This window comes from Arachis hypogaea, chromosome 13 (assembly GCF_003086295.3).
Source record: "Arachis hypogaea cultivar Tifrunner chromosome 13, arahy.Tifrunner.gnm2.J5K5, whole genome shotgun sequence".
Lineage (NCBI taxonomy): Eukaryota > Viridiplantae > Streptophyta > Magnoliopsida > Fabales > Fabaceae > Arachis > Arachis hypogaea.
In genome coordinates this window covers 138,692,239-138,718,019 of record NC_092048.1, presented here as the reverse complement: position 1 = coordinate 138,718,019, position 25,781 = coordinate 138,692,239, and the positions used below count along the sequence as shown (strand labels likewise).

Below are 25,781 nucleotides of genomic sequence, written 5' to 3'. Positions count from 1 at the left end.
TCTAACCTAACTCAATCAACCTAAATTCACTAAGATTAGAAAATTAAAGTGAACTAGCTTTGAAACTGATTTAAAATTAAAATTGAAATTCTAATCAAACCTAAACTAAAGTTAAAAAATTATCAAACAATCTGAGTAATAATTTCTCAGCAAAATAGTACTCAATGCAGAAAATAACAAAATTAGAGAATTTCAAACACTTCAACAATTCAAAATCTAATGTATTGAATTTAATCTAAATTAATCAACCTAAATCTACTAAGATTAGAAAACTAAACTAAACTAACTTTGAAACTGATTTAAAATTAAAATTGAAATTCAACTCAAACCTAAACTAAATTGAACTAAAATTAAAGGAATTGGAAAAGAGTTGCTTAAGAACCTGTAATGAAGAACAGAGCAAGAAATAAGAAAAGAAGTGGATGTTGCAGTCTTGGTCCCAAAGTTGCGGTGGCGGCAGATGGTGGTGACGACAAAGGAGAGAGAGAGAGAGAGAGAGAGAGAGAGAGAGAGAGAGAGAGAGAGAGAGAGAGAGAGAGAGAGAGAGAGAGAGAGAGAGAGAGAGAGAGGAGGAGGAGGAGGAGGAGGAGGAGGAGAAGGAGGAGAAGGAGGAGAGAGAGAGAGAAGAAGAAGAAGAAGAAGAAGAAGGAGAGAGAGAAGAAGAAGAAGGAGGCGTCGGCGTAAAGGGTTGACAGCGACAGAGAAAGGTGGCGACGGCGGTGGTCTCAGTGCCGTGGCAGACGATGGTGATGGTAGTTGGAACGCCAGAGAGAGGGATGATGGTGATGGCGGTGAGGGTTCGAATGAGGGACAAGAGGTTCATGATTTGAATTTACGCCCTTTTTACTGTCAGAAATTTTTTACGGTAAACCATTGTGGGTCACCAAAACGCATCGTTTCACTAAATTCAGTTACCGTCGGATTTTTTCGAAAATAAAGAATGCGCCAATCTAATTTATTTTCTTTCCAAATATTATAGACGAATTTACTGTTAGAAAAAAAAGAATCGAACGGTAATTACTTAACCTTACGAATTTGACGTAATTATCGTCGGTAAATCTGCCACTAATCTACAACACTAAATCTAGGTACTCAGTATTTTTCTTGTAGTGTGGTGGTGGCGCAGTGATGATAATAACGTTGAAGGGAGAGGAGAAAGAACGAGATTCAAGAATAAAATTAGATAACGAAGACTTTTTTTTTTAAGGAGGATTTTAAAGATTAACTCATGCATAAAAACAATACGCAAGGCTTTATTCAACCATAGCTTCTTTTTTTTTTTTTTAAATCACCTATATTAACATCTACTACTTGCAAAACTATCTTGTGATCTAGTCTCGTTTTTTGGTATTGCTGTCTATTTTTTTTATAATCAAACTTCTTATAAACAGAAAAATTCAATAATGCCTTACTTAAAAAATAAGATGAACGGCATTCACAAATCACAATCACAAGTAAGAGTTGACAAAAGAAAAATAAAAATAAAAATAAAAATAAAAGAAAAACGAAAAAAGGTACAGGCATTTTCACCAAAAACCCTAATCTCCCCTAAAGTATTTCCTTTGGCACCATGAATGCTATGTTAAGAGAAAAACGCTGATTGTTGCAATGCAGGGTTCGAACCATGTCCCTCCGCAGCGAATCGACTGACCACTGGAGGGTGGCGTCCCCGGCATTGAGGGGTGCCGAAAACGCCGTCCCCGGGTGCGCATACGGTGGCGCGGTTTCGAGCCAGAGACTGAGGGTGAACCCGATCAGAGACCACGTATCGGAATCGTACGATGAATTGGAGTTGGATTTCAGCCCTTCGATTTTCAGCTCTCTGGAGAAGCACCTTCCGATGAATATGCTCAATGCACCTCGCGGGGACAAGCTCAAGTACCTCAGAACCATTCTCCTGGACTATCTTCCTCCTGCCGCTCGCATTAGGGTCTCTCTCTCTCTCTCTCTCTCTCTCTCTCTCTCTCTCTCTCTCTCTCTCTCTCGTTCATGGTCTGGTCGCTCTTGCTAGCATGTTTTGTGTTCTTGAATGTTTTTCATTTCGTTGTCCTTACCTGAAAGGCTTGTTTCCTGGTCATTCTTGCTTGTTTCTTGAAGCTTATTGCTGGAAAGGATTGTGTGTTTTAATATTGGTAGTGTTGTGGTAGGGTAAATTGCATACCTTGTGTCACAAGAAATTTTGTTAATTAGCATAAGACAGGATAGACAACTGGTGATGCTTCTGCTTCAGGTTTAAGGGTTTAAATTGGGTGTCATTGTAAAATTAATTTACAACACCTGGATAGAATGAAAGCAGAGGATTTAGGGTTGTTCTGCATGATTTTTTTGGGGGAGAGAGAGGGGGGGGGGGGGGGAGGGGGTTGTTGGTTCTCTATGCTTGTCAGTTTGTGAGAAATATTTGATATTGTACTGTAGCATTATGGACTGTGTTGCGATATATGGTGAGTTTCTGTTTTTCCCCGAAAAAAGTCAACTTAAGAATGTGTGATTTTTAACTTGTGGCATTTGATGGTGTTTAACAGATGTACATAGGGCTTTTTTTTCTGTTTATCTTTTATAAAATGATTATGATTTCGAATTTACTATTATCAATGTTGTTTTTGCTTTTATTATTCTATCACTTGTTTTCATGATGGTTGTGATGTTATTTGGCAGGACCAAAAGTATAGAGAATACACACAGATGATACTATCAAATTATAAGGTATGCAATATCTAAGCTGTTAAGTACTTGCACCTTTTATATATATATATATATATATATATATATATATATATATATATATATATATATATATATATATATATATATAATGGAAGTGCATTTTATGGATATCATAGATTCTATGATTCAGTTTTTCTCAGTCCCCTACTAAATATTAAACGTGAGCTCAAATATTCAATTTTCTTGGGCATCTGTTTGTCTATGTTTCAACCTAATTTATCCAGCTGCTAAAAGAAGCTATTTTCCAATTCAAAACAACAGATATGATTAAGATTAAGGTGTGCTGAAGTTTAATGATAAACTTCACATATCCTCTTTTGTGATTCATTTTAACTAGACTTACCGGTTTTTTCGTATCACAATTTTCAGCCTCTCAATAAAGAGTTGTACGCTATGAATCCTACAGCATTCTTTGTCCCAGCATTCCTGAAAGCAATTAGTGATAATAATGAAGACAGCTTTAGAAGTATAGTTTCTGAGCCCTTCCCTGGCATTTTTACATTTGAAATGCTTCAGCCACACTTTTGTGAATTGCTGTTATCTGAGGTAATTTATAATTTTAACTAGCGGTATTCTGTTCCTTTAATTTAGACCTTGGAAGCAGAAGCATGTACTTGTATTTATTCATATCTTGTACATGTTGAAATTTATCTCTGGCCTCCCCAGGTTGAAAGCTTTGAGAGGTGGGCTTTCAAAACAAAATTTCAGATTATACGTCCCAATACAATGAATAAGTATGGTACTGTACTTGATGACTTTGGCCTTCAAACTATGCTTGCCAAGCTTAGAGAAAATTTCATTAGTCCTTTGTCTAAAGGTGAATAAAGTCTCAATGATTAGATTTAACACATGCTGATTTGACCAATTACATAATTTTTTTGCCACAAGAGATTAAGATTTTCATTTTCATTTCTCATAGGACATGTTCATCAATTAATCACTTTTTGTGCAGTGTTTTTTGCAGAACTTGGTGGATCAACCTTGGATGCTCATCATGGGTTTATTGTGGAATATGGCAAAGATAGAGATATTGACTTAGGTACAAGTTCTACTTGGGTAGAGTTTCTCTGCAGTTCACTTATATCATATGTTGCATTCGAGTTTGTCTTAAAACTAGTGAGTTACTCTTGTCTTGCATATGTTACAAACAACCATATCAGCATGCTATATAAGCTATTGGCATATAGATTTTTCAATAACGTAGGAAGTAGGATTCTTTTACTATTTAATATTTCCTGAACTTTCCTTTAATATCTAATGCATACTCTTACATTTGTAGGTTTCCATGTGGATGATGCAGACATAACCTTGAATGTTTGCTTGGGCAAGCAATTTTCTGGAGGGGAATTGTTTTTTCGGGGCATGCGTTGTGATAAACATATAAATACAGAAAGTATTGCAGAGGTAAGTCACGGAGATGGAATAACATAAAGATTGGATGGTTGATTGTGGTGATGTAAAAAATAAAATAAAATTGTTGTGATAAAATTTTTCTTATTTAGTAAACAGTTCTTTATCACTTAAATTCTCTTTAATGGAGTTCAATATTTCAAAGCAGGAGATCTTTGATTATTCGCATGTCCCTGGACAAGCTGTCCTTCATCATGGTCGTCATCGCCATGGTGCTAGAGCCACTACATGGGGTCATCGGGTTAACCTAGTTCTTTGGTGCCGAAGGTATTTTCACTTGCACTACAAATTATATCATTGTAATTTTTCTTGCACGGAAATTTCTACATCTCTGCAATTTTTGTGAGAATGCTACTATTATTTACTCAATACTCAAATATTAGATCTGATTGTAAGAATAATGTTCTTCATATATTTCAACAATCTAGACTGGTTTTTGTTGTTCTCCAAATTAAAGATTGAAAGTTGCATTGTTTCTGTGCAGTTCTGCTTTTAGAGAGCTGCAAAGGTATAAATCAGATTTCTCTAGCTGGTGTAATGTGTGCACTCGTCAGAAGAAAGAACGGCAGCGCAAAACAATAGATATTACCAGCTTGGTAAATCTTTATGCAATCATTCTTCATGTGCATGCATTACATTCTTAGTGTTCTTGACTTCTTGATTGCTCAGTACTCAGTAGTCAGTATAAATTAACCGGTAGAACCCAATGGGCAATGCTGATGATTATGTGACCAAGCTGGTTGGATAAAGTTTGTTTGTTGACTTCTTGTATACCCTTATTACTCTGGCCTGTTTTATGTTGCTGTTTAATTAGAGGTGCTTCCCAATCTAGGTTTTTTCTTGTACTGCACGTTTAGAAATGCATTATGGTTGTTTTGCGGAACATAACCATATGAATTTGTCGTACAGGATTTGTTCAAATGGAAAGGTGAAGCAACTGCATGATCTGTTTGTTTAATGGATCAGGGGTTGGTTGTAAATCCATGCAGGAACAGGCCTAATGTGAAGGGGACAATTTTTATAAATTAGCTAGAAATTTTTCCTGTAATAATGCTGCTGTCCATTCCCCTCTCTCTTTGTGGATATTCTGTTAGCTTTTTTCTTAGTTCATTTGTATCTTAGATTTGATTGAGGTTAGGTGCATGGTGTGCACAATGATTGTCGTCATCTTGCGATGCACTTTTGATTAACATGGTTAACCATTTTAGATTTTAGATATCAATTCAATTTCTGATTATGTTGGAGGTTTATTGCGAATCTAGTTTAATATTAATCTGTATTTAATTTCTCAACTTAGGGTAATGTTAATTGACTGAACTCAAGCATGGCGTGTGTGGGCTCCACCGGCCGCACGCGAAGCATGTGATGTAGTAGTGGACCAATTTCGCACTTCTAATTTTTTGCTATTTAAGAAAGGATGGTTCTCTTTTTCGAACAAGTACCAATATTATGGTTTTTGCATAATAAGTTATTAAGGTGGGTACTCCCATGAAGATATTATAATTGTCTTCATGTGATGATTTTTCTTTTTGACCTTTAGATGATGGATTGTAGAGTTAGATTTTGATATGTTATAAAAGTGTTGTTTTTATTTGAAGTGTGGCCAAATTAATAAATCACACTTTTATACAAAGCATCTTCATAAAAAGATGTTTTTTACATCTTCATTTGAGTAGCTCCCAGTTATTAAAGTATTACTTTATTTGATTTCTTAGAAGTTAACATACGCTATTAAATTACAAAGCAATATGAATGCGTTTTAAAATAAAATAGAATCATAAATAATGTATTAAATATGGGAATAAAAAGTCAGACAAAGAATAAAAGGTTTCACGTTTTTATACTGATTTCTCGAGGCTGTTAGCCTAGTCTGATATATTTTTTCTTTTCTTAATCAGGAATGGATAGTACATGAAATGGGAAAATGACTTTCGCAGAAAAAGAACTGACGTGGAAATAACAGTAACAGTAGTCATATAAATTCCAGAAACCCATGTCAGCTGGCTTGATGGGTTACGACAGATCCGAGAGGTACCGACATTCGCATCTCAATTAAAGATAATGAAGGTAGAAGTGTCTAAACACATTGGTTTAAAAGATGTGATTATTATAGTACAGTAGAAGAGAGTGAGGTGTTATGAAGAAGGCGGGCATGTGGTGGCGCTTTAAATTGATATTATCCCAATTTGCGATCCATTTTGAAGAAGATTGATTGATGGAGTGTGTAGCAGATTCGTGTTTGTTTTACTGTTGGGTAGTGACAACTGTAACGAAGCTAGCTGTCGGCTCATTACTTGTTCATCTTCCTCAACCGTTCCCATTTTCACTTTCAATTTCCACTCCGTGTCGTGTTGTGTAGTTGTGTCCCTTTATTTAACTTTACTGCCTGCACTATCTTTTCTTCCCTTTGAAGCTTAAAAAATCTTACTCTAAGCCACAATGATATATTTATAGTAGATATTGGAGCTTCAATTTGTGCAAACACTTGCTTAATAATTACCACGGGGGCCGGAAATGCATGCAAAAACAGATTCGGAAGTGACAAGCGTAGATGCGTCGTCATCTCCGAGGAGGGCAGTGTACTACGTTCAGAGTCCATCACACGATGGCGAGAAGACAACGACGTCGTTCCAATCGACGCCGGTGCTCAGCCCAATGGGATCCCCACCGCACTCCCAGTCGTCCATGGGCCGCCACTCTCGCCAGTCCTCGTCGAGCCGCTTCTCCGCTTCCCGCAAGCTCATCAACAAGAAGAAGGATCAGATCGACTCCATCATCGAAGAAGAAGGCCTTCTCCAATCCGAACATGACGCGCGTGTCCACACTCGCCGCTACTATTTTCTCGCTTTCCTCCTCTCCTTCTTCCTTCTCTTCACCCTCTTCTCTCTCATCCTCTGGGGTGCCAGCAGGCCCATGAAGCCCAACATCTTCGTCAAGGTTTCCTTTAATTTCATTTCATTCAATTTAATTTTCACTCCTCCTCCATATCCCCCTTTAACTTGTTCTGTGTCTACGGCAGAGCATCAAGTTTGACCATCTGAGAGTTCAAGCTGGTTCTGATGCTACGGGTGTGAACACTGACATGATCACCATGAATTCTACCGTCAAATTCACTTACCGTAACACTGGCACATTCTTCGGGGTCCATGTGGCATCAACACCTTTAGATCTATCATATTCGGAAATCGTAATTGCTTCCGGCGATGTAAGAATACGACAGCAAGCTAAGCATAAATATACATTTTTTGTTTTCATTACTTGGTTAATTTGTTGGTTCTTAAATGAATAACAGATGAGGAAGTTCTACCAGTCAAGGAAGAGTCAAAGGGTGGTGAGCGTGGCAGTGATGGGGAACAAGATCCCCTTGTATGGAAGCGGCGCAAGCCTTAGCAGCTCAACGGGGATGCCAACGGTGCCGGTGCCATTGAAACTCAGCTTTGTGGTTAGATCCAAGGCCTACGTTCTTGGCAAATTGGTGAAGCCCAAATATTACAAGAGGATTGATTGTTCCATCACTTTGGATCCCAACAAGATCACTCTCCCTCTTTCCCTCAAGAAATCTTGCACATATCATTGACCTTCCCACTTTTTGCCTCAACTGTAGTATGAGATCACCATCACCTTTGATTTTTTTCTTTCGAAAAAGAATTCAGTTTTATCCACCATTTTAAAGCTAAGGAATAATAATGTATTCAACTCTGAATTGTTCTAGTTTATTTTTCAGGTAATTATAGCCCAATAATATTCACTTTATTTATATTTCAGACCAAGATTATTCTTGATTGAATATGTCAGCTGTGTAGAATAAATTAAATAGATTATTATTCTTGATCGATATAGAAATTTCAAGATTAATTTGCAAGCAAGGAATATTATCCACTTGAACGAAAAAATTAAAACAGTTTAAAATAGTTAATAATTTTCTATAAAAATAATTGATAAAAATAAGAAAAGATAAAAATTTAATTTTTAAATTATAAAAATGATATAATTTATCAACAATATATTCATATATATATATATATATATATATATATATATATATATATATATATTGGTATTATATTATTTTTGGTATTATATTATGTAACACAACCCATCTTTTTTTTTTTGTGACAAAAAGGGGCTATGGCTCGGAGAAAAGAAACACTAAATAAATTATTTTAAGTATGGGATCTAAGGTTCAATCTAAATGTAATCTTTTTCAACTTTAATATGCACTTTTTGATTCACAGATTAGGATTAAAAAATATTACATTTGAATTGGACCTCAGATCCTACGCCACCGCATGGAGTCGGCGAACCTCATCAGTAGCCAAATGTTGTGACTGTCTAAAATTTCAGAAAAATGATTGAATTTCAGTTTTTTGAAGGAAGCAAAACCAATCAATTTATGTCTCCCAATTTAAATAATAGAACAGCAAAAGGTTTACTTACTTGAAGAAGATAGTCTCTTTCTCAAAAAGTGAATTCACCTACGTCTATCTGCAACGACAAAAGAAGGAAGTAATTTGAAGTTAATTATATGTGGTAGTAGTTAAATTATAAAAAATAATATAATTTATCAATGTATTCGTATATTTATTTATATATTATGTGGGTGAGTCTTCACTCTTCACATTCATTTATTATGTAACCCAAGTCCCAACCCATCTTTAGTAATTAATCCTTTTAATCGTGGATCTGAGAGTCAATTTAAATACAATCTTTTTCTAACCCCTAATCTGCACGCTGGACCCACATCAGCAAGTGCTGAATTGATGTCATCGTTGGCTTATTTTGTGGGAAAAAAAATCAGAGATAAAATTCATTTTAGTTCTTAAAATTTTTATTCGGTTTTAACTTTGAGAGTATGTCTAAAATGTACTCAATAATTATGTATTTATTAAATAAATTATATTTATATAGATTATTAAATTTTATTTGATAAAAATTAAAGATTAATATAAGAAAAATATTAATGAATTCTAATAAATAATATAAAATATTTTAATATATAAATAAATATTTTAAATAAAAATATTTTAATATATAATATTTTAAACAATAACAGAACCTTTTACTTTTAAATAATTAAATATAAAATATATAAATAATTAAATACAAAATATATGAGTATTTTTTATTTATTAAAAATTTAAAACTAATTATTATGCAACTTTTTTTATAATATTAAAATAATATTTTAAATTATTTTATTATAATTGATTTAATATATTTTCTGATTTCAATATTATTATACGATTATAATTATTTAATATATAAAAAAATTAATAGATAGTATATATATATATATATATTAAAAATATTATCATATATTTTATTATATAAAAATAAAAAAATTTGTTCTAAAAAATATAAAATAAATAAATATAAAAAATATAAATTTTTTTATTCATTAAAATTAATTATTATACAAATTTTTTTATAATATTAAAAAATTATATTAAAATAATATTTTAAACTACAACATAAAAATATAAAATAATTAAAATTTATTTTATATTATTAGATAAATAATTAAATTATTATATTTAAAATATATTAATTAATTATTTTCTTAAATATATTACTATATAATATAATTTTTTATCAAAATATTTGTAAAAGAAAAAGTTATTTAAAAAATTATATATAATACATAAAAATATTAATTTTTTCATTAATATTTTTATGTATTATATATAATATTTTAAATAAATTATATTTTTAAAATATTTTTATGAAAAATTATATTATATAATAATATTTTTAATAAAAATAGTTAGTTAATAAATTTTAAATATAATAATCTAATTATTTTTCAAGTAATATAAAATAAAATTTTAATTATTTTATATTTTTATCTTACAGTTTAAAATATTATTTTAATATAATTTTTTAATATTATAAAAAAATTTTGCATAATAATTAATTATAATAAATAAAAAATACTCACATATTTTGTTTTTATATATTTTATATTTAATTATTTAAAAATAAAAGATTCTGTTGCCATTTAAAGTATTGTGTATTAAAATATTGCTATTTAAAGTATTTATTTATGTACTATGATATTTTGTATTTATTAGAGTCTATCAATGCTCTTCTTTTATATTAACCTTTAATTTTTCATCTAATAAAATCTAATGGTTTATATAAGTGTGGCTCATTCAATAAACACATAATTGTTGAGCTCAATTTAGACATACCTAATTTTGACTCCTAAATTTTAAATTATCCAATTAAGATTCTAAATATTAGATTGTGATTTACATTTGTTTTTAGAGTTATCTCCGTTAGCGAAAATATGGTGTGACACGTTAAGTTATCAAGGTATGTTTCCACGTGGCACTCAGTTTATCAAGGTGGATGTATAATGGTTGAAGATGTGGCAAAAATTGATTCTACTCAATTCAACACTTTCAAAGATGTTAAAGCCCAAATTTACAGTCCTCTTTTTTTTTAAAAAACGTTTGAAACTCTGCTAGAGACATGATGAATTCAGGAAGCCAAGTTTCAAGGAGCTCTATGCGATTACGTTCTCGTGGATCATAGCGCTTCTGTGAGAAACCTTAATTGTGGGAGAAACCTTAATTGTGGGAGATTGAGAAAGATTCTTGATTGGTGTAGTTGTGGAATGCGTTTAGTGCTTCGGCAGTCTGAGATGAGTGTCAATCCTGAGAGATCCTTTTATAGGTATCCAAATTATAATGTAAATTCAATATCTTCTTTTTCAATGTGTTGCTATTGGTACTTTTGTTGATGGGTATGCTAACATTTTTTTCTTTTTCTTAGTTGTTGAGAAATTGACAGAATTTTGGGAGAATGTGACGTAGTTTTTTTATATGGACAGATGTTAAAGAAAAAGAGAGTTTAATGGGTAAAGCACAACCTGTAAGTAATGATGATAGTTGGAAAATAAATTTATTACGGAGAATTAATACAGTAAAAATTAAAATTAGGTATTTAAAACTATGGATTAGTATTTTAAATTCGGTTATTTGTTTAGGTATGTCTCGAAATGTTGTGTATGGTAAAAGTATAGTTAAAATTTGATTAACAATGTGTAACTAATGGTGTATATATTTAGTATGAATAAAAGCATGGTAGAAAACAAATATAAAAAAAAAGCATGTCTTAGCTCTTCTGCTACATATGTAATGTTATAACAATAAAAAATAAAGCTAAATATTAATTAAATATGCTAGTACCATTCATCAACTTTAAATCATGTCTCTACATTTAGGATAAAAAAAAGGGCATGCATAGCCAATATCCAAAAATATTGTTTGTTATTAAATAAACAAAATAAACTAATCAAAATAAACATAATGGAATATCAACAAAATACCTCCAAAAAGTCATGAATAGTCAAGTATCCAGACACACACATAACTATATTCTAGTGACACAAGATAAACATAATTAAGAAAGCAATTATTCTAATTATAATAATTCATCACTGCTGAAGATCAATCACTTCTTCTTATGAAAATTCAATCATCTTTAAAGATGTTCTAGAATTTACTCCCTGCATTAGGTTAATACTTGCTGATCCTGAGACTGAAGATGTTTTTTATTTAGTTTATAGTTTATTGGGTTTTGTTGCAGGAATTATCTATAGTAGCATGAGTAGAATACAAATCCGTATCATTTTGAAACATAACTAAACAAAACAGATAATTAAAATTATAGTTATCATGTAGCGATCCTCAGTTTTAAAAATATAAATATAAATAAGTTATAATTTATTTTTATAAAATTAGAATTCCTTATTCTTTTAAAAATTATTTTTATTATCAGTAATTGAACTAATAATTTTAATTTAATCAAATTCATATTATTATTATTATTGTTGTTATTATTGTCGTAAGTATTAAATTGCATTATAAGTTTATATATTATATTCATTGTATTACTATTATTAGTACTATTATTACGTTTATTATTATTATTATTACATGATCATTATTACTATCTCTAGTATTATTATTACTATTATTAATTATGAAGCATGGAAATCAAAGTCGGTTTTGATTTTACATTGTTACATATATATTAGTAATATCATTATGCATTAGGATATATATATATATATATATCTCGTAAGCCATATATATTATAAAGAAAGTGAAAGCCAAGACGGCGTATTTAACATATATATATATATATATATATATATATATATATATATATATGATTAGCGTATGCGAGAGGAAAAAAAAAGGAAAAGAAATGGCGAGAGAGAAGAGCGTGATCGACGTAAATCCTTTCGAACTTCTGGCTTCGATTTCTTACAATCCGTAACTCCAATCAAAAATCTAATCTGGTAAGAGTATTCGTAATCTTTTCCTCTACACGTTGGCACCATTTTTGATTAGTGAAAGTTGACAGTAACGTAACTCCTCTTTTCTTTGGGTTTGGCTAACGGGAGTTTTAGGAGGCATAAACGATTCTGGACATTTTCTTTTTCGATAGCTCAGTCAAAAAGCTTCTCCGGAGCTTTGAATATTTTGATTCCGTACGAAGGTATGGTTTTGGTTTCTCGTAGTTAATGTTTAATGTCGCTTGAAAAGTTAGGCTAGAAGACCTTAAGATAGGAATGAAATGAATGAATAATTGATGGATTGTGTATATGGTATAAATGTGAGGTTTAGTTGTTGTTAATAATTTGATGTTGAAGTTGGTTGGTTTTAGGAAAAGATTTAATATTGGTATTTGTTTGATTTTGAAATAATCTGTTACCGAAAATGATTTGAAGGACTGAGAGGTGTTTGATTTGATAGTTGGGACCCTTGAAGGGTGGCAGAAATTTGAACTTTAGAGGAGATACTGCCAAAACTTCTATAAGAATTGGAGTTTGATTTGAGGTGGTACTTTAAAAAAAAAAGAGATTATTATGTGGCTTGTGTATTTGAGACTATTTGTTGACCCTCTGTCACAAGATGTGACCGGGCACTTTAACTCCCCGGATTCCCCCATGGGCATGCATATATATATAAATATTGAATATTATATTTGAGCTTGAGTTCGTCTCCATGGAATACTATATTATTGAGCTTGGAGTTCGACTCCATGGAATACTATATTATTGAGTTTGGAGTTTAACTCCATGGAATACTATATTATTAAGCTTGGAGTGTGACTCCATGGAATATTATATTTGAGCTTGGAGTTTAACTCCATGGAATATTATTGAGCTTGGGGATGCGCGCACAGAGGGACTGTCCAATGGTTAACTACCAGGACTTGTCGGGTTGGCTGTATAACCGACAGATGAGACTCATCAGCCATAGGACAGGCATGTATCATATGCATTTGTTTGCTTTGTTTGAGTGTGTGCCGTTTTAGTTTGCCTAACTGCTAAATTTTGCTTATCTGCTCCTTGTTCTACTTGCTGCAAATGCTTCTCTATCTGTGTTTTCCTTGCTTGAATTATATGTGAATGTTTTCTGAGAAACCCCTCTTGGCGGAGGTGTGAAGAAGGTTGTCCTACGGGAGATTTAGAGGATTAGAAGCGACAGAAAGTAGAATATTAGGTTAAATTTAGCTTCAGAACTTGAATACCTTAGATAACCTACCTAATTCTGGTTTAGTTGAATCATTAAGATGAAGTCTGAGTGTCGAAGTTCTAGGAATGCCTCTGGCTTTTTCGAGACCTTTTATATTAACTATGCGGGCACCTTTACCATACTGAGAACCTCTGGTTCTCATCCCATACTATGTTGTTGTTTTTCAGATGCAGGTCGAGAGACACCTCGTTAAGCGTCTGGATATCCTCCTCCTTTCAAGCGAAGAACTACCTTTTTGACTGTCATATCTTGATTTTGGGCTATGTATACATGTTTATAGAATCTCCACATGTACATTTTGTGTTTTGTCCCTCCTAGAGACCGACTTGGAGATACAGGAGTTTACTTTGTGGTTTGAGTTTTACTTTGGGTTGTATATATATATATATATATATATATATATATATATATATATATATATATATATATATATATATATATATATATATATATATATATATATATATAATCATATACTCTGGCCGGCCTTAGCTTCGCAGGTCGAGTCTGGAGCTTGCTACCTAAGTTTTGGAACTCTGACATGTATATATGCTTTCAGCTTCCTTCTGATTTTTCCTGTCCGTTTTACAAATATCCATGCGAGTGTGACACGATTTTCTGTTTATCATTTTTGATTAGCTTATCTTTCAAGGCTACTAGATATGATTTCATCCAACTATATATATGTACATATCCTTTTCTTTTAGAAGTCGTAATACCTTGCCACCTCTGCTTTACGACTTAAGCGTAAGGCTCTATGTGGTAGGGTGTTACATATCAAAACCGAACTAGTAATCAATTCGGTCAGACTACTGGGACACCGAATTATTAGTTTAACCGGTGAATCATAAATTGAACCGGTTGACTCGGTTATAATTAAATAATTATATAAAATTTAATTTTTTATAATAATTTTTTTTATACAAAATTAAGTTATTTTAATATTTTAAAAATTTATTAATTAATTATATTAATCAAATATATGTTAAAAAAGAGTTAATATTAATAAATATTATATAATTATCAATAACAAAAATATGATATGATTAATAAAATTTTTCTGTTTATCTTTTTAATTTATATATTTAACAACATTTAATTTTTTAATAATTATGTAAAATTAAAAAATAATTAATTTAAATGAGTAAATATAAAATAAAAAATTCAATTAAACTAAATATAAAAATTAGGGCAAATCACCAAATAAAATATTTGGGCTTCAAATTTAACGAAATGCAACTTTTGCATATTGCATACGGAAATGCAATTTTTTACTAAACTATGTAAACTGCGAGAAGGTCCCACGAATTCTAAATGAACATAAACTGCTACATCCCTCCAGCGGTTTATGTTAAGATGCGAAATGGTCAGAAACTGCAGTAGGGGTCTCGCAGTTTCTGTGTAAATAGCAAATATGCATAAACCGCGACAGAGGTCCAGCGGTTTATGGTTTAGTATAAATACGCGATAGGGGAGTCGCAAATTATTTAGTTTGAGCCACTTTCATATTCTTAGAGTGAGGAAGACATTATGACTTTGTTGGGGCCGGGACTATGGCGGACGAATGCAGTCTTTACCAGCTCAACGGCGTTGCACACGTTGCCGACAGCATAAATGAAGAGGTAAATTTATTTTCTTTTAGTTATTGTATTTCATATAACATAAAATGTAGTATTCGGGTGCAGTAGTTAGACACATAATTTAGGATTGACCAGTTTATGTTTTCAAAGTTAAGATGTAAAATTTAAAGGTAGGATCAAATGTTTAAGTAGAATGATGATTCTCTTGTATTTGAGATATAGGGTTCAAATTGTAAGGTTTGTAGAGTTGTTGATTAAGTATCGTATTTAAAAACTAAGATTTAAAATTTTAGGTTTTAAATATGTAAGTTTAAATTCTAATATTATAATTTTGGTTGTTTAGAGTTTTAAATTTATTTAAAAATTAAATTTTGTAAATAGAACGCAATGGTTGTATTTTATATTCTCAAATTTTAAAGTTATAAGTTTTGTTGTTTAGATTTTTAAATTTAAGATTTAAATTTTAAAATTATAAATTTAGTATTTGATTATTTTAAATTAAATATTTGAGTCTTATATTTAAGTTTTATTAAATTTAATTTAAAATTATAAGTTTAGTATCTCTTCCGATTATAATCTATGGGTGAAACTTGTTAGTAATGGAATTTCATTTGGTTTGGTTATTTTTCTCACATGCTATAGTCAAATAGGTGTATTTATAGTGTCAGAAAATAATAGAGCATGCCTCTGCATGACAGGATCATACCCTATCTAGAGAGGGTTGATTTGTATCACCTGGCGAGGCTCAACACGAGGTTGTTCTGGTTGGATGAGCCCCTAGTCAGCGCATTCATTGAGAGATGGCATCCTGAGACGCACACCTTTCATATGCCATTCGGGGAGTGTACCATAATGCTGCAGGATGTTGCATACCAGCTAGGGATGCCCATGGATGGTTTACCTGTATCCGGTGCCTTACAGATTTTGAGAAGCTAATGGATGACGGCAAACCCACATGGAATTGGTTTCAGGAACTATTTGGCGAGCTTTCCCTGTGGAATAAGGTAAAGTAGTTTACGGTCCACTTCACCTGGTTCCATTAGAGATTCAGGGTGCTGCAGGAGTATGCTACTGAGGTAAGTTTGTCCCCAGAATTGTCGACACCATCTTCCAACTTGACATACAGCTCGTGTATTCTCACCTCCGGAAAACTGCGCCGACAATGAAACAAAACCTTCATGTCTTCGTCCGACCTTATCACAAATGTTTCATACTGCACACCAGGTGACACAACCGCAATTGAAATCTTGTAGAACACCTTGTTCACCCACTTGGACCCACACAACCCTGTCTTTTGTAATATGCTCGTTTTTAGCTCTGACAAAGTATTTGTTGAACGGATAAAAACACTCACCGGTTCTTTATCAGCGAACTTAACACCGTACCTTTTGCTTTTTCTTTTTTTTACCAGAGCAGTGAACTAGAACCAAAAAACTCTCGTCACTATCCATTTGTGAAGGTGTGAAAATGACTCTCTACCATCACACAACTCCCTCTTAGTTGGTATATATAGGCGAATTTGGTGCAAGCATAAACAGCTGGACCCTTATCGCAGTTTATGCATATTTGCTATTTACACAGAAACCGCGAGACCCCTACCGTGGTTTCTGGCCATTTCGCGTTTCAACATAAACCGCTAGAGGAGTGTAGCGGTTTATGTTCATTTAGAATCCATAGGACCCCTCTCGCAGTTTATATAGTTTAATGAAAAATTACATTTTGTATGCAATATGCAAAAGTTGTATTTTGGTAAATTTAAAGCTCAAATATTTTATTTTCGTGATTTTTCCTAAAAATTACTCATTAGAATAAAAAGACAAAAGTATAAGGAGATTTTAAATTTTGCATGACTAAAAGAGTTAATAAGATAAGGTTATTAATAAGGATATGTCTTAAAAGTTATAATATATTTAGAAAAAGGTAACTATATTGTTAAAGAGCATCTTAGCCTGGTGGTTACTAGGTTTTTTTTACTCCAATAGTGTCAGGTTTAAACCCCAGCCCTAGCAGTAATGCCAACGAATTTTTTGAAATTGGTATTTGCGGGCTGACCAGTTCGGTCTGGTCCACGGTTTAGACCGATTTTGACCGAATTTTTTGAGTTTGATCGGTTCGTTTACTTGTACGATTTGAATGCTAGCTCGAACTGATTAAGGATATGGTTCACTAAATTTTTGGTCGAACCGACCGGTCCGATCTAGGTTTGATAACTATGATTAAAATAATTCTTAAATCTACAAATGTAAGTACAAATTGGATGGTTACTTGTTATCCATCTTCTGATTATGAAAAAGGTGGCTGTAATAGTACAATCTCTAAAGGAACAATAGCATTTGTTAGGACCTCAGAGATAGCAACATCAGTGGCTGGATTAGGGTCACCCTCTTATTCTCCGTCTTGTGCAGACTCATCCTCTATGTTTCATTTGCATTAGAAGCCCCTTTTTTCTTCTTAGAAATTATAGTTAATGCAACAGCAAGGGCAGCTGCAACATCATTAGTTTTTTTTTTTTTTTGTAGGAGCAGCTCTCTTCGTGCGACATTTTATCCCACAATAAATACAAGTAAACTTCTTGTACTTTTATTTAGTTTTGTTGCTCCAACCTTACTCTTCTTACTTCTTGAAGGTTCTTCATCTGTGTCCTTCCGTCTTTTCTTCTTCAAAGGACTTGGCTTCCTCCGAATGTTAGAAACTTGAGGCCTACTATATTGACACTTCTCCTACATAGGCCTACTATATAAATTCATGGTCAACCAAGTATGACAATAGTCTTTAGAATTTCCATTCAGTCTAGCTATTGCAGCACATGCATGAACACATGGCATGCCTAAAATAGTTTACATCCAATCAAAATTTGTTCCAACTTAAAATACATGCCTAACAATTATTTTAGGCTGCGGCTTCACTCCTATTTTCACAGTTGAGTCAGGATTACTTTTTAGAAGAGTCTGTACATAGTCTCTAACGAGCATGTATTGTGCTGTCACATCCCATAAACAATATTTCTTGCATCACTTAATGCTTTAATCAGAAAGAACTTATTCAAGTCAAGATCACACTTCCTCTTAAGATAATCAAATGCTTTTCCATGTTTTAGATTAGAATATTTTTTTATTTTTTTGACCAACTTTGAGTCTATCTACTTCCTGTTTTCTATTATATTCTTAGTCCTCCTAGCATATATGTGGTCATTGTTAAATGTCTTCATTTATCACCAAGTCTTCTCATGATCCATAAAAATATAGATAATCTAACTACAACCTTATTTTTTGTACTTGCAAACAATTCTCGCTCTATAACTCTCATTCTTTCTAAAATTGATTTGCCTCTCTTTTTATATAGTAAATTTTTTTATTGTCTCGATAAAATTATGTTTTATATTGAACTTCATTCTGACTTTTAACTTTAGCTCTCTTAATAAACATTGAAAATGTATCATCATCATCCACATCAAATTCTTCATCCAAATTAAGTGAATTTTTCATCTCTTCAAAATATTATGAATCATTTCTATCAGAATCATCTTGACAGGTATCAAAGCTGGACCTCATTGGCTTTTCCTACTAGCACTTGACACCCAAGTCAACTTCTGCATTAGAATTTTGAACTATCAGTTCATTCTCATCCACAAGTCTTCAAGGCATATCTTAAATTTTTTTTTTTTTTTACACTCCTTGATTCTTACTGCACCTCAAAATTAGAATTATCCTCACTTTAATTCTTAAAAGTTTCTGGTTCAGGCTTATAGAACTCATTTTCCACACTGTGTACGAATCACCTCACCAACAACTTTTTTGTTTTGGTAACTTGAAATTTAGGAACAAAATTGAGATCAAGTAAAAATTTTGATGGGCCAAAATGAATTTTAACTCCAAAAATCTTGATTAAAAATAATTAAAATATATAATTATATTAATAATAATTATAATTTTATACGTGAATATTAAAAAATTTAATATATATAAATAATATTATTGAACGAAATATAACGTTTTATCGTCATATATCTAATTACGATGAATTACGTCGTGTCCAAAAAAAAATTATAGGACTTATTTATTTATGCAATTGATAAAAATATTTTAAAAATAAAAATAAAAATAAAAATAAACATAGAATAAAAATATTTTATATAATTATTTAATTATATTAATTTTAAATAATTATACACTAAACAGATGTAAATAATTGTTATTAATAAGACAATAAATAATTAAAGTTACGCATAAACTTTTTTATATTAAAATAAAATGTATAATATTATATGAATTTAATTTTGTATATGACGTATTACATTGTCGTGTTGCGGATGTTCTAATTTAATTTTGTGTAAAACGTATTATAAAATAGATATTTTATATTTTTCTACCCAAATTCTTATTTACCCTAATTTATCATCTCTTTTTTTTATTCTGTGCTGCGGATGTTCGTCATTATTCCGAAGTGTTGCACCAAACTGTAACTGTTATCGACGATGAAACACGAATGTACGAAGCTTTTACTCAAATTCTCTCTCTCTCTCTCTCTCTCTCTCTCTCTGTGCGTATGCTTTTTCTTTCTATAATCTTTATCCATCCACTCTCTCTAACCATTTCCATCGTCGTTGTTCCCAGGTTTCTTCTTCGTTTATTTATGTGGTTGCAAGATTCGGGGGTTCAACAGCAGCTCCGCTCAACGGTCACCAAGGCGCCGCAGCTTCTCCGCTTCTGATAATCTCTTTATGGCTTTTGTCCTTTCTTTCTGCTGATTTAGCTCTTTAGGGTTTTCAATTTGTACTCTTTTCTCTTTTTCCTTTTCTTTTTGTTGTTGGGGAAATCTTTGTTGTGGGTACTTTTTGTAATTGTTATATCCTTTGTCAAAGTTCATAGCTTTGAGTTGTTTCTCCCCTCAATACTGTACAATCAACAATTATCATCTCATCTCATTCTTGCAGTCTTTTTCGTTTCCGTTTCTTTGATAATTTTTCTTAACTCATGTTGTGTTCTTTGATTTTATTGGGAGAATACTGTGTAATATCGTGGATTACTTTTAAACCTCACGTCTCTCCTGTTGTTGAAGAAAATAAAAAAAAGATAAATTATTGAAATAATAATTCAAAAAAAAAAGGGAAGAAAGAAAATAGAGGGGAAAAAGAAGAAAGAACCTTATCATCTATTCATTGATGGGGAGCCCGGGACTGAGCAATCGAAATAATGGACAGCAGCAACGATTAGGCATTACTGAGCCCATTTCATTGGGCGGACCAACTGAGTATGATGTGATCAAGACTCGGGAACTCGAAAAGGTTCTGTTTCAGGCTATTCTAAATCATTGCTAGTTAGTTCTTGAGGTTTTTCAAGTGTTAATTTACTGATTCGGGATTGTGGATGTTCAGTACTTGCAAGATGCTGGCTTGTACGAGAATCAAGAGGAGGCAGTTAGTAGGGAGGAAGTTCTTGGCAGGCTAGATCAGGTTGAATAAATCTTCTTGAATGAGCATGTTTAAATTCTTGAGAAATATTCTTTAGTTGAGAGTAGCTGTTTGACTTAATCTTTTGATTGTATTGTTACATTTTCATTAAGTACTGTCTTTGAATTTTGGTGGTGTTCCTTATGAGGTTGCTGATCTTTTATTTTCTGTTTTGATACGAACTAGATTGTGAAGATTTGGGTCAAAACCATTAGCCGTGCAAAGGGACTCAATGACCAACTGGTGCAAGAAGCAAATGCCAAGATTTTCACCTTTGGCTCCTATCGATTAGGGGTATAACTCTGTTTCTGTTTTTATCTTCCATTTTTTCTTTTTGTGCCTGTATTTTGTTCATCTTTAAATTGCAATTCAAGCTTGGACATCCTTCTGGAGAAAGGATTGGAGAGGGTGAGTAAGGGTAGCACTGTCATATGTTATAAGCTTGAATATAATGTACAGAATTTTGGACTGGAAAAAGTGATAATACTGATAATCACTGTAATACATTTATTGTCATCTCTCTCTTTTTATTTCTCTCCTCTTTCAGATTGTGTTATTTTACCAGTTCGCACCCAAATTTTGTAGGTCCATGGCCCTGGAGCTGATATAGACACGCTTTGTGTGGCACCTAGGCATGTATCCAGAGAAGTATGATAATTATTACCATTTCTTGTTGCAAATATATCATTTGCAGGTTTTATCTTTGATATGCTAAAATAGTTATTTGAATTGACCTTTAGGAAGATTTCTTTGGTGAACTACATAGGATGCTGTCTGAGATGCCAGAAGTAACAGAGTTGCACCCTGTGCCTGATGCTCATGTTCCAGTGATGGGGTTCAAGTTCAATGGTGTTTCTATTGATCTCCTTTATGCAAGATTGTCTTTGTGGGTTATTCCTGAGGTAAGTATTTTATGCAAGATTAAAGATTAAAGATTAATATGCCTAAGGTGTTCCATTTGATATGTATGAAATTGAATCATGCTGAGTGACAAACAGTTCTTGTCTACCTTGTGTTATGTTTGTCTGCATGTTGCTTGTATAGGCAAAGTTAATCATATTTAACCTTTTATTACTGCTTAGTAATGCTGGCTGATTTTGTGTGACAGGACTTGGATATATCACAGGAGTCAATATTACAAAATGCAGATGAACAAACTGTTCGTAGTCTTAATGGTTGTAGAGTGACTGATCAAATCCTGCGTTTGGTTCCAAATATTCAGGTAGTGGATATGAAATCCTAAACATGGTTGGAGATTTATGCACCAAGGTTTCCTGTCACATTAATCATTGTATGTCTGTTTTTGAGGTGCAGAATTTTCGCACAACATTGAGATGCATGAGATTTTGGGCAAAGCGACGTGGTGTCTATTCAAATGTATAGCAAATCTCCTTCTCTTCCTATCTCAATTATAATTATATTACTCTGATTTACCTAAAACATGATATGTTGTCGGCAGGTTTCTGGTTTTTTGGGTGGTATAAACTGGGCATTGCTGGTTGCTCGAATATGTCAGTTATTTCCAAATGCACTTCCAAATATGTTAGTGTCTAGGTTCTTTAGGGTGTATACTCAGTGGCGTTGGCCGAACCCTGTCCTGCTTTGTGCTATTGAAGAAGGATCTCTTGGACTCCAAGTTTGGGATCCTAGAAGATATCCCAAGGATAGATTCCATCTAATGCCGATAATTACTCCTGCTTATCCTTGCATGAACTCTAGCTACAATGTTTCATCAAGTACATTGCGTATTATGACAGAGGAGTTTCAGAGGGGAAATGAAATATGTGAGGTATGATGGATTGCTCCAGAAATATTGGCTTTTGGGAAAATTCAAGGAAATAGTCTTAGTCAAGCTATATGAAGTTTGAAAAATGAAACAAAATTTGGTTCAATTTTCTCTTTTTCTTTTTTCCCTTCCAGTCAATGAGATTTAATTGTTAATGGTTTAGACACTAATATGTTTTAAGATAAAATATTGCGGCATTGTCTTATCTAGGCCAACTCCACCTAGTGGGACAAGGCTTGGTTGTTGCAGCTGGTTTTATGTTAAGCCAAAATAATTTTTTATCTGCAATGATCTCTTTTATGACTTTCTTATTATGGAACTAAGTTTCTTCTAGGGTGGTTTACTTATTAGTTAAGATTATATTTCAATGATATTTGAGTTGCATAATTCTGAGTTTCTGTCATTCTGCGCAGGCAATGGAGGCGAACAATGCCAATTGGGATGCGCTTTTTGAGCCTTATCCATTTTTTGAAGCTTATAAGAATTATCTGCAGATAGATGTTTCAGCAGAGAATGCTGATGATCTTAGAAAATGGAAGGGCTGGGTTGAGTCCCGCCTCCGCCACTTGACATTGAAGGTATAGCACTGTTACTGTATTTGTGCTTGTTATGACATCTAATTTACTTTCTTTCTTACTTAGCTCTTATCTTCTTCTATGAGAAAGGGGGGTAGGAACACTTCCATTTTCATTATTTATTTGCTTTTACCTTTAAACATTCAGATTGAGCGGCACACATATGGCATGCTTCAGTGCCATCCACATCCTGGTGATTTTTCAGACAAATCTAAGCCTTTCCACTGTTCCTACTTCATGGGTCTGCAACGTAAGCAAGGAGTTCCCGTGAATGAAGGCGAACAATTTGATATAAGACATACCGTTGAAGAATTTAAGCATTCTGTCAACATGTATACTTTGTGGAAACCAGGAATGGCTATCCAGGTATCCCATGTGAAACGGCGTAGCATACCGAACTTTGTTTTTCCTGGTGGCGTTCGACCTTCCCGGCCAACTAAAGCGACTTGGGACAGTAAGCGAAGTTCAGAATTAAGGGATTCCGTACATGGTCAGACAGAGAAGTCTCAAGAAGGACAAGCAGTTGCCTTGAGAGAAGCCGATGAAAGGAAGAGAAAGCGAGCGGAGGACAGCATTGATAACTTAAGAACTTCCAAGTCTTTTGCATCTTTACCTCCCTCCAGCGGGGATGTTCATGATGACTCGAGAAATCCTGTTAGCATTGCTAGTTCTTGTTCTATGAAATGCGATGAATCAGAAGTCAACAGTGTGAATGAGAAGCCTGATTTGAAATCTTTAACGGGAAGTCCTTCCAGGCATGGCGAGACCAATGGATCAGCAAGAAGTATCCAACAAGTCAACCATATGCTTACTGGCATTAATACATGTAATTCTAAAGAAGCAGAAAATCTAGCCATTGAGAAGATCATATCTGGTCCATATGATACACATCAAGCCTTACCAGAAGAACCTGACGAGCTTGAAGATGATGTTGAGTACAGAAATCAATTTAAAAATTTAGGTGGGAACATAAACAAGAGCAACTTGGACTCTTCACATTCAGAGCTGGCAGTGGTAGGCGAACCAGTTATTACTGAGAAGGAAACCTCTTGTTCAAATCATTTACTCCCCAATGAGAGCTTGGAGGAGCTAGAGGTTACCCTCTTAATCTTGTTCAAACCATTTTATGGTGCAGTTCTTCTTAAATAAGAAATTGAAGAGTTTCTGACTATTTGTTTTTGTTTTGTTTGTCCCTGAAAGCCTGCTGAGCTGACAGCTCCATTCATAAGTTCTACAGCTGCACCTCTGCCCCAGAGGAAGCCTCTTATCAGGTAAACTACTTTGAATGAGAGTGAGTTTATATGGGAATTGATAGTTTAATGTTGGTTGGCCAACCATTCATTTTCCATCTTGTTCTCTTCAGGTTGAACTTCACCTCTCTAGGAAAAGCTGCTGACAAAAGTTCCTAGATGCTGTAATAGATACACCACTTCAAATGTCTTGGAAATGCTCTTTTCCAATTCCTTCTTTCCTTCTGTAATCATAATGAAGTTTTGACGCCTACTTATAGAAGGGAGATACCAGCCCTCTAAAATTCAAGCTTTTTTTTTTATCTGCAATAAAATATAGTCCATAGTCCCATGTTTTGTCTCTATTTAATTGTGGGATTTGTAACTAATTTATATATTATTTCTTTGGCATAGTTTTATACATTTTAAAATTGGATTTTGCTATCCTATGTCTTTAGGATATAAGTTAAGCATATAATAAAAAAAATATTTTAATGCTATTTATTACAAAATAAGTTTTTATACATTGTTAATACATAAAAGCAATAAATAACATTTAAATATTTTTTTAATGGTATATTTAATTTATGCCTTTAGGGTTTAGGATAGTAATTTAGCAAAACCCTTTAAAATTAAAAAATAAAAGAAATGTAAGTTGATAGTGAATTTATTATCGATAACTCGTATTTTGCAGTTTTTTTTAGTAGACACAAAATGGAGAACAATTATAGTTTAGTGGTTAACGATTTATAGTTAATTAATTTAAAAGAATAGTGTAATTATATGACTGTGTCAAATATTTTATGAGTAATTTTTTATATCTAAGCAATTTTATATATAAGTGATTTGAGTTACGTATTTTTTTTTTGCCGTTTTTGTCATTGGTCTTCTTCTTCATTGTTTCGGTTGCTACATCTTCTTCTCCTTCTTTTCTATTATTTTTTAATTTTGTTATCATCGTTAACAGCAACACCTCTTCCTTCTCCTCCTATTGGAATTTCGTCTCCTCCTTCTTTTTTATCCTTTTCCTTCCATTATCATCATCATTATCGTTATCGTTATTGTCTTCTTCTAATACGTATCGTTGGTTTATTTGGTATTATATAATGGTTTCGTTTTGATAATAACTTTGCTTCATTCGATCACCACAGAGAATTAGAATCAATAAAAATGTTAGCAAAATGTTGATGTATGTTGTTGGTGATGATATGATGATGGATGAGGAAGAAGAAAAAGAAAAAATATCAAAGAAATTCAAATAAAAAAGAATCAGGAGGAGGAGCAGATGGTATGATGGTGGTGACGATGACGATAATGAAAAAAAGATGAAAAAAATGTAGAAGAAGAAGAAGAACAAGGAAAAGGAGAAAGAAGAAGAAGACAAAGTTCGGCTAAACTAAATGACTTGGATGTAAAATTGTTTGGATATGTAGCGAAGCTCATATTTTATATGCATCCAAATTTACTAAAATTA

The 25,781-nt window shown here is 32.8% G+C and overlaps 3 protein-coding genes across 4 annotated transcripts; all 3 read left to right on the top strand.

Moving 5' to 3' along the window:
• The first annotated feature begins 1,382 nt into the window (after positions 1 to 1,382).
• On the top strand, positions 1,383 to 5,384 carry LOC112792062 (2-oxoglutarate and iron-dependent oxygenase domain-containing protein CP2). Of its 2 annotated transcripts, XM_072213243.1 has the most exons (10): positions 1,383 to 1,514; positions 1,615 to 1,930; positions 2,656 to 2,703; positions 3,094 to 3,270; positions 3,391 to 3,541; positions 3,677 to 3,763; positions 4,004 to 4,128; positions 4,283 to 4,401; positions 4,619 to 4,730; positions 5,044 to 5,384. In XM_072213243.1, exons 2-10 carry the CDS (start codon positions 1,625 to 1,627, stop codon positions 5,077 to 5,079), a joined length of 1,161 nt encoding a protein of 386 aa, XP_072069344.1. In that variant the 5' UTR covers positions 1,383 to 1,514; positions 1,615 to 1,624; the 3' UTR covers positions 5,080 to 5,384. The 2 variants fall into 2 exon arrangements, with proteins under 2 accessions (XP_072069344.1, XP_025690932.1); XM_025835147.3 differs by lacking the exon at positions 1,383 to 1,514 and having other exon boundaries at positions 1,517 to 1,930.
• Positions 5,385 to 5,913: 529 nt separating this feature from the next.
• LOC112792063 (uncharacterized) lies at positions 5,914 to 7,891 on the top strand. The gene is made up of 3 exons (XM_025835148.3): positions 5,914 to 7,071; positions 7,154 to 7,339; positions 7,427 to 7,891. Exons 1-3 carry the CDS (start codon positions 6,649 to 6,651, stop codon positions 7,709 to 7,711), a joined length of 894 nt encoding a protein of 297 aa, XP_025690933.1. The 5' UTR covers positions 5,914 to 6,648; the 3' UTR covers positions 7,712 to 7,891.
• An 11,677-nt stretch (positions 7,892 to 19,568) lies between these two features.
• Positions 19,569 to 24,677, top strand: LOC112792061 (nuclear poly(A) polymerase 1). Its single transcript, XM_025835146.3, has 13 exons — positions 19,569 to 19,755; positions 19,882 to 20,552; positions 20,643 to 20,720; positions 20,904 to 21,011; positions 21,303 to 21,365; positions 21,458 to 21,619; positions 21,826 to 21,939; positions 22,032 to 22,094; positions 22,177 to 22,506; positions 22,917 to 23,081; positions 23,226 to 24,173; positions 24,279 to 24,349; positions 24,442 to 24,677. Exons 2-13 carry the CDS (start codon positions 20,430 to 20,432, stop codon positions 24,485 to 24,487), a joined length of 2,271 nt encoding a protein of 756 aa, XP_025690931.1. The 5' UTR covers positions 19,569 to 19,755; positions 19,882 to 20,429; the 3' UTR covers positions 24,488 to 24,677.
• The last annotated feature ends 1,104 nt before the right edge of the window (positions 24,678 to 25,781 follow it).

Excerpts from the sequence above, each read along its gene's own strand:
- LOC112792062 (XM_072213243.1), top strand. The coding sequence starts at position 1,625 with ATGTCCCTCCGCAGCGAATCGACTGACCACTGGAGGGTGGCGTCCCCG. Across the intron at positions 2,704-3,093 it reads TGATACTATCAAATTATAAG|CCTCTCAATAAAGAGTTGTA; the intron begins GTATGCAATATC and ends CACAATTTTCAG. Across the intron at positions 4,129-4,282 it reads ATACAGAAAGTATTGCAGAG|GAGATCTTTGATTATTCGCA; the intron begins GTAAGTCACGGA and ends ATTTCAAAGCAG.
- LOC112792063 (XM_025835148.3), top strand. The coding sequence starts at position 6,649 with ATGCATGCAAAAACAGATTCGGAAGTGACAAGCGTAGATGCGTCGTCA. Across the intron at positions 7,072-7,153 it reads AGCCCAACATCTTCGTCAAG|AGCATCAAGTTTGACCATCT; the intron begins GTTTCCTTTAAT and ends TGTCTACGGCAG. Across the intron at positions 7,340-7,426 it reads TCGTAATTGCTTCCGGCGAT|ATGAGGAAGTTCTACCAGTC; the intron begins GTAAGAATACGA and ends AATGAATAACAG.
- LOC112792061 (XM_025835146.3), top strand. The coding sequence starts at position 20,430 with ATGGGGAGCCCGGGACTGAGCAATCGAAATAATGGACAGCAGCAACGA. Across the intron at positions 21,366-21,457 it reads CTAGGCATGTATCCAGAGAA|GAAGATTTCTTTGGTGAACT; the intron begins GTATGATAATTA and ends ATTGACCTTTAG. Across the intron at positions 21,620-21,825 it reads CTTTGTGGGTTATTCCTGAG|GACTTGGATATATCACAGGA; the intron begins GTAAGTATTTTA and ends TTTGTGTGACAG.